Source organism: Dendrobium catenatum, unplaced genomic scaffold (genome assembly GCF_001605985.2).
Source record: "Dendrobium catenatum unplaced genomic scaffold, ASM160598v2 fragScaff_scaffold_273, whole genome shotgun sequence".
In the NCBI taxonomy this organism is placed as follows: domain Eukaryota; kingdom Viridiplantae; phylum Streptophyta; class Magnoliopsida; order Asparagales; family Orchidaceae; genus Dendrobium; species Dendrobium catenatum.
The window spans coordinates 1017487-1025337 of record NW_021318735.1 but is presented as its reverse complement, the minus strand read 5'-3'; the positions used below and the strand labels follow the sequence as shown (position 1 = coordinate 1025337).

The 7851-nt window shown below is 40.7% G+C and overlaps 1 protein-coding gene across 1 annotated transcript; it reads left to right on the top strand.

Annotated features, from left to right (window-relative positions):
- Positions 1–1796, top strand: LOC110113498 (transcription factor MYB54-like). The gene is made up of 3 exons (XM_020846120.2): positions 1–634; positions 733–1155; positions 1333–1796. Exons 1-3 carry the CDS (start codon positions 331–333, stop codon positions 1584–1586), a joined length of 981 nt encoding a protein of 326 aa, XP_020701779.1. The 5' UTR covers positions 1–330; the 3' UTR covers positions 1587–1796.
- Positions 1797–7851: the final 6055 nt, after the last annotated feature.

The following is a 7851-nucleotide window of genomic DNA, read 5'->3' as shown; positions in this document are numbered from 1 at the left end:
TCAAAATCAAATTTTTCGGTGGAATTATTATCAAAATACACACAGGGGGCTGTTCATCTGTTCTTCTTCTGTTTTCCGAGACTCGATCGTTTTGTTCTGTCACTCTGATCAGAAGCTCGTCTTCTTTCTGCTCTGAATCTTCTCTCGAAGATCAAAGCAATCCAGGGGGTATAGAAAAAAAAATCAAAATTTTTAACCTTTGCTGGTGTCTTCTTATGTGATAGTTTTCTGAGAAGTTATAATATGGTGCAAGTTCCATCCTTTCTGCGATGGTTCGAGGTTTGAGTAAGTGTTGCCTCCTTTTCCCCCTGAAAATTAGGATCCACATCCATGGAGTTTTCTCCTTCATCGCGTCCTCCTCTGTTCCACACAGTAGAGAGAGAGGGGAGAAGAAATGAAGCAGTTTTGATATTGGAGGAGCAAGGAGCGAAGCAAAGTTCGGATTTTGAAGGATTGAGTGAGATGAGTGGCCGGATTGAGGAGCACGAAGGAGCGGAACTAGAGAGCAGGCACTCCAAACTCTGTGCAAGAGGACACTGGAGACCAGCTGAGGACGCTAAACTTAAAGATCTTGTTGCTCAATATGGCCCCCAAAACTGGAATCTCATCGCTGAGAAACTTGAAGGAAGATCAGGCACTCTTCCTACAAACATTATAAAAAAAAATCCATTTTTTTATGATTTTATCTCACTCTGTTCATTAAACTTTGGTTTTTGATAAACATTTGAACAGGGAAGAGTTGCAGACTGCGATGGTTCAACCAGTTGGATCCCAGGATTAACAAGAAGGCATTCACCGAGGATGAAGAAGAAAGACTTCTTTCTGCTCACAGACTATATGGAAACAAATGGGCTCTTATATCCAGGCTTTTCCCCGGTAGAACTGATAACGCTGTGAAGAATCATTGGCATGTTATCATGGCAAGAAGGCAAAGAGAACAGTCCAGCGTTTACAGAAGAAGAAAGACATTTTCTTCATCTAAGGTATTCGATAAAAGAATGGAGGTGAAATGCAGCAACCATGCGTGCAGTGCAGAGTCCACCATTTCTAGCAATAGAGACGAACCCTTGTGTATCAGTAGAGGTTTTACTGCTCATGGATTCCTAACCAGATACAACTTTCCACATCTGCATCAGCAAATTGATTATCTCGTTGGTAAGCTTCTTTTCTGAGGCTAATGCTCCATTTTTTTTTTCACTATTTAAGTTTTTCCTAGTTCAATCAGTAGTTCTAAAACTTCAAAATCATTAATTTTGAACTTACAGTAAATGAATGGCATTTCCTTACATTGGTTACATATTTCGATATTCTCACCGATTATTATCATTTTAGAGCCAGATGGGAAGTTGGTGACTAGAAGAAAGGAAGGTTATGAGCGCCTGTTTGATTCTTCCATTGATTTACAGCAAGCTTCCCCCCTGATTGTAGTACCAGGGATTCATCACTATGGATTCTCTGATTCAAATTCCGAGGCCTCTGCAACTGACTCAGTGATCAACAATGGCTTCATGCCAGAGGATGCTGAACTTGAGGACGAGAAGATTAGCTTGCCTTTCATTGATTTTCTTGGTGTTGGAGATACGTAGAATCTCTCTGGATTGATAATATATAGGATAATTTCAGATTTTGGAGAAGGAGAAGATGAAATATTTTTGATGTTAGTCAAATGCTGCACTTTTTTACTCTAGTTCTTCATTCTTCTGTTCTATAGACTCTTTTCTCCTGAGGATATTATCGATGTTCTTGGACTCTCTTTACTTCACTGTCACTGTAATGAGATTTTTCTGTTTCTTTTACTGATTATTTCTTAGCTTCCCCACCACCGATCTTTGCGCTGTATTCCTTAACCAGGTTACAGAAATTTGCGTTTTTCTGCAACAGGAATCAAACAGTGAGACTTAATTTTCCAACTTTCAGATTTTGCAACTTTTCACTGTATTTTATAGCGTATATGTACTGCAGATATACAGTTAGAAATGTTGAATAATCAAGTTGAATTTATTTGAAGACTGGCATTGTTTGCTATTTGATGCTATATTTGTGTTACATCAAAATCATAGCATTCTTACATTATAAGATGAAAAGCTGCCTCAAGAGGAGTTATTATTCTGTGCCGGGACGCATCTCTATATTCGGAGGTGAATTAGATGCAGTCATGTAAGCAATATTGAAGGCCGCGGTATTAGTATTAGCACCGAGCGAAGGGATGATGCGGTATATTCTGATTGGTTGGTCGGAGACGAGAGTTCGGCGTTAGCATAGAATGGTTGATAAGAGTTTTTCAAAGCTATTTTTTCGGTATAAATCAGAATTATTCTTTGTAATTTCAAGCTGGTGGCTTGTATTTTGAAGACTATTAGTCTTTGTTTGGGATAATTTTTTTACTTTGTAAAGTTTTTTTAATAGAGAAAGTGATTTTTTTAAGACGCTGGACAAAGCATTTTTTAGTACAATTGCTTTTTTGAAATTAAATGAAAAAGTTGTGGCTAAGTAAAAATTTGTGATTGAGGTTTGAAAAGCTTAATTTAAGTAGACATGCAAAGCTTCCTTTCAGAGTCCAAAGTAATGATAAAAAATTGTAAATTTTATAGTTATTTATCTAGAAAATGATAATAAATTAATAACTTACCTCATTGCTCAGCTTTCTGATGAGCAGTCACAAACATCTCTCTTTGATATCAAAAATTAAGATCAGAATAAGTTATTGAATCACTTTCTCCATTGCTGAGCTTTATCATGAGCAAATCTCAAAAGCTTCATGTCTTGTTGATATCAAAAGATAATGCATAACAGAACCAGTAAGCATTTCTCAGCTTTTAGACAGTTAGATTTTAAGAAAAATCTGTCATTTTCTTATTGAAATAGGAGGATATTAAAAAAATCTGTCTTTTTTATATCAGAATGACCATACCAAGACAGCACAAGCAGCTATCAATAACTTTTCAGCGGCATCTAACAGATTTCTGTTAATGGCCAAAGTATCGACCACTCTAAAACAGCTGTAGCTCTCTTCTCTAAGAACTGCTACACTAAACTTCTGTACTCTCTAGTCCTTAAAAGCATAACCAGACCTTTCTCACCAAGTGATTATTTCTTAATTACACTTCTAATTAATGATCATTACAGCGTGACTAAATTAGTTCCTTCTCCTCCTTCCTTTGTGGCACAAAATTCTAAATAAGTCATGATTCCATCAGAGCTCTAAAGAGCCTAAATATGGTAAGAGAAAAGGATGATAGAGGGCAAGTAAAGTTCTCTTGTTTTGTTCTCTTCCCTCTTTTTGTGTCTAGCTTGTGAAGAAAATGAGATGCAGTGGTCTTGCTTCTTTAGATTGCCATTCTTGAATAAAGAGACGGAGAAAGGAAGACGATGCAGAGAACGATAGAAAATAAAGAAGTATTATTATTGTTCAATTCAGTACAGAGGACGCTTCTATATATAGACTCTATGCCTAAGGCTTTAATAAGCTGAAGCCAATTACAAACCGACACCTCATTATATTTTATTAATACATTTAGACTTTTCTACTAATAGCCCCCCACAAACTGAGGGGTTGTTGTGAACAGTCAGTTTGAGTCTTAGAGATTGAAAACGAGGTGTTGATAAGGCCTTGGTAAATATATCAGCCACTTGATCCAACGTGTTAATGGGGAAGATCCGAATGTGGTTGTGCTGAATGTGATCCCGAACGAACCTTTGATCTATTTCGATATGCTTGGTTCTAGCATGAAAGACCGGGTTGTTTGCTAGAGCTATGGCGGAGACGTTGTCACAGAAAAGATCAGTCGGACGGTCTTGAGGTGCACCGAATTCAGTTAACAGTTTTCGGAGCCATATGACATCTGCGGCGGTTAATGCTGCTAGTGCCCGATATTCAGATTCGGTGGAGGAGCGAGCTACGGTGGTTTGCTTTTTGACGGTCCAAGAGATCAAGGTATTGCCCAAGAAGGAGCAGTAACCTGATGTTGATTTTCTGGAGATAGGATCTCCGGCCCAATCGGCATCTGAAAAGGAGGTGAGAAGTAAATTAGATTTTGTAATGGGTATACCGAAATGAAGTGTACCTTGTATGTAGCGAAGAAGTCTTTTGAGAAGGAATATATGCTGGGGTAATGGATTGTGCATGTGTTGCGAGAGAATGTTGACGCTGTACGCAATGTCTGGTCTCGTGAGAGTGAGGTACTGTAGCGAGCCAGTGAGGCGTCGATACAGTGATGAATCCGATAATAAGGGATCTGGACGAATGTCTTGAGGTAGCTTGGTACAGGTTGGGTTAGAAATTGGTTTGCATTGTGATAATTGAGCCATGTCGATGAGGGATTTGGCATACTGCGGTTGGGAGAGAAAGTACTGAGTGGATTGTCTCTCAATTTTGATGCCAAGGAACTGATGGGCTGTTCCGAGATGCTTGATTGAAAATCTGGAATGCAATTGAGCAAGTATATTATCAAGCATTGTTTTGTTATTACCGGTAAATAAAATGTCGTCTACGTAGATAAGTAGAAATAATTTGCAATCAGATTTGTTTAAGATAAAAAGAGAAGGATCAGAAATACTGTTCGCGAAGCCGAGAGAGATGAGATATGCTGTGAACGTGTTGTACCACTGTCGCGGAGCTTGCTTAAGTCCGTAAAGAGCCTTGTTGAGTCGACATACATGATTCGGATACGTGGGATCTATAAATCCTTTGGGTTGATTCATATACACCGTTTCCGTAAGAGTTCCATGTAGGAAAGCGTTGTCGACGTCTAGTTGGTGAACCTGCCAATCATAATGTAATGCAATTGTAAGCAGAATACGAATTGTCGGTAATTTAGCCACAGGGCTAAATGTTTCGTTATAGTCAAGACCGAATTCTTGATGATTCCCAAGAGCTACCAATCGAGCTTTGTATTTAGCAATGGATCCGTCTGCGAGATGTTTCGTGCGATATGTCCATTTACACCCGAGAACGGAGGACTTGGGCGGAGAAACAAGAGTCCAAGTGCCTTGCCGTTGTAGAGCAAGAAATTCGTCCGACATTGCCTGACGCCAGTGAGCATGTTTAACGGCCTCTGAGTACGAGGTCGGATCCTTGGGCTGCTGTTGAGAAGTTTGTTCGTGAACCAGGTTAAGTCTTGTGATTGGTTTCAAAGAACCTGTCTGACGTCTGGTGACCATGGGGTGACGGTTGAATTGCGGCATTGCAGGTGGAGAATGGGTAGGCGCAGGACTGAGGTGATGATGCAAGGGCTGCTGGGGTATAGAGCTGTTTGCAGAGGTTGATACAGGAAGAACTGGTTTTGTTAGGTGACTGGTGTGATTAGGCGGTTGGGTGTAGTTAGAGATAGTGGAGGTCGGGAGCAGTAAGTGAGGAGAGATGAGCGTAGAGGTGGATGAAGCAGGTGTAGTGCTGTTAGCAAACGGAAATAATTGTTCGTTAAACGTGAGGTGCCGAGAGATCAGAATTTTATGTGTGTTTGTGTCTAGGCATTTGTATCCCTTGTAGGTATCGGAGTACCCAAGGAATACATAGGATGTAGTCTTTGGTTGAAGTTTATGCCGCGAATGAGGAGGTAGCAGAGGATAACAGGCGCAGCCAAAAGTTCGAAGGTGATTGTAATTGGGTGGTGTTTGGTGGAGGAGTTCAAACGGGGAGATGTTGTTCGTGTTTGGTGAAGGCATACGATTTATTAAGTAGACCGCCGTTAGTGTTGCCTCCGGCCAATGTTTGTAGGGAATGCTGGCAGTGTGAAGAAGGGAGCGGGTGGTTTCAATTATGTGACGGTGTTTCCTTTCCGCAACTCCGTTCTGCTCAGGAGTATACGGACAGGATATCTGGTGGGAAATGCCATGCTTCTTTAGAAAGTCGGTGAATGTGCGGCTAAGGTATTCGCCGCCCCATCCGTGCGTAGACATTTAATTTTGTGAGACGTATAGTTCTCAATCTGATTTTTGAAATTAAAAAACATAGTAGCCATGTCAGATTTAAATCGTAATGGAAAAATCCAGGTAAATCTGGTAAAGTCATCAACAAAGATTACATAATACTGAAAACCTTGTATGGAGGTGACCGGTGCCGGTCCCCAAATGTCAGAGTGCAAAAGTTGTAGCATACAATTTGTACGAGAAACAGAACGTTCAAAAGACAACTTGTGTGCTTTAGAGACAGTACAAGACAGACAATCTTTCTTATTAATGTCTATATGTAAATGTGGTTGAGAAACAGAAATTGAATGTAAAATGCTATAGTTGGGGTGACCCAAACGGTTGTGCCAGGAAAAAGATGACGAGGCAACGGCCGAGTACGCGTGCGGAGATGCGCTGTTGGTGGTAGCCTGAATGGGGTATAAGCCATTTCTACATGGTCCGCGAAGCAAGACTTCTTGCGTCGTCGGATCCTTCAAAGAAAAACCATTAGAATCAAAGCTAATACAGATGTTATTATCTTTTGTAAGCTGCGAAATTGATAGTAAATTGTAATGAAGATTTGGAGTATGTAAAATTTTGGAGAGGTTGAGCTTACGATTCGGCGTGGGTAGCAAACCTGAGCCAGAATTGGCTATATTGACGGAGCTGCCATCGCCGATGGTAATTGTATCTTGGCCATGGTAGGGGTTGGACACTGAGAGGTTTTCAAGAGAGTTGGTTAGGTGAGCCGATGCACCTGAATCAAGAAACCAGTCGGATGAGACTCTTGAATTTCCGGCAGCTAATGCAGTGTTGTTAGCGGCAGAGGACTGTGGAACATATTGTGGGTTGAGGCGATGCCAGCATGAAGAGGCACCGTGACCTTTCTTTAAACAAATCTGACAAATCAAAGATGAGTTCTGGTTGGTGCGAGGTGCTGTGTAGTTGTAGGCAGCCGTTCTTCCTCTGTTCCTGCGACCACGACCGCGGGTAGATGCCAGAGCCAGTTGAGGATCAGATGCAGCGGAATGCTTTGACGCATCGGTTGCAATGTTAACTTCTTCGCTGAGAAGAAGTGCATAGAGATTTTCAAGACTGATTGGATTGAGCATCGTTCGAATTGCAGTTTTAAACGATTGATATGAGGGCGGGAGCCCATTGAGAATATACAAAATTATATCCTCTGTGTCCACCTGAGAGCCAGCGGATGCAATATTGTCAACTAAAGTTTTTATATCAGCAAGATATTGAGTAATGGTGGAGTTCTTGAGGGCTATGTTGTGGAGTTCATTCTTTAATTGAATGACTTTTGACCTATTTGTGGATTGAAATCTGATTTCAAGAGTAGACCAGATGGCAGCCGTGGAATCAAGGTGTATAATGTAAGGAAGAATCGGTGCGGTGATGGTGGAACAAATCGCAGCAGAGAGATTTTGGTCCGTTAAGTTCCAGTGGGCGAAATCGGGATTATACAGAGAGCTACCGTCATTTTGAGTGATGAATCTGGTAGGTTTGGGTTTAGTGGGATCAAGAAAGTGATCAAATCCATTTGCACAGAATACTTTAGAGATCTGAGATCTCCAAATAGAATAGTTTTCAGAGGTGAGTTGAGTTTGCACAATGGATTTCAGGTTAGAGACAACAAATTTTAGAGTAGATGAAAGAACCGGAACATCCTGAGTCGTGGATGGGCGACCTAAAGAAGTGAAGATGGCGAACACAGCTGCTTCTCAAATCGAAGAACACGAGGAATCCACGACTCAGGATGTTCCGGTTCTTTCATCTACTCTAAAATTTGTTGTCTCTAACCTGAAATCCATTGTACAAACCGACACCTCATTATATTTTATTAATACATTTAGACTTTTCTACTAATAGCTTGATGCTCATATAAGTACTGAAAGAGACCAAGATGCTCATTTAAGTGCTGAAAGAGACCCGGTCTCCTCTCTCCATTTTTGC

Excerpts from the sequence above, each read along its gene's own strand:
- LOC110113498 (XM_020846120.2), top strand. The coding sequence starts at position 331 with ATGGAGTTTTCTCCTTCATCGCGTCCTCCTCTGTTCCACACAGTAGAG. Across the intron at positions 635-732 it reads GAAACTTGAAGGAAGATCAG|GGAAGAGTTGCAGACTGCGA; the intron begins GCACTCTTCCTA and ends ACATTTGAACAG. Across the intron at positions 1,156-1,332 it reads GCAAATTGATTATCTCGTTG|AGCCAGATGGGAAGTTGGTG; the intron begins GTAAGCTTCTTT and ends TTATCATTTTAG.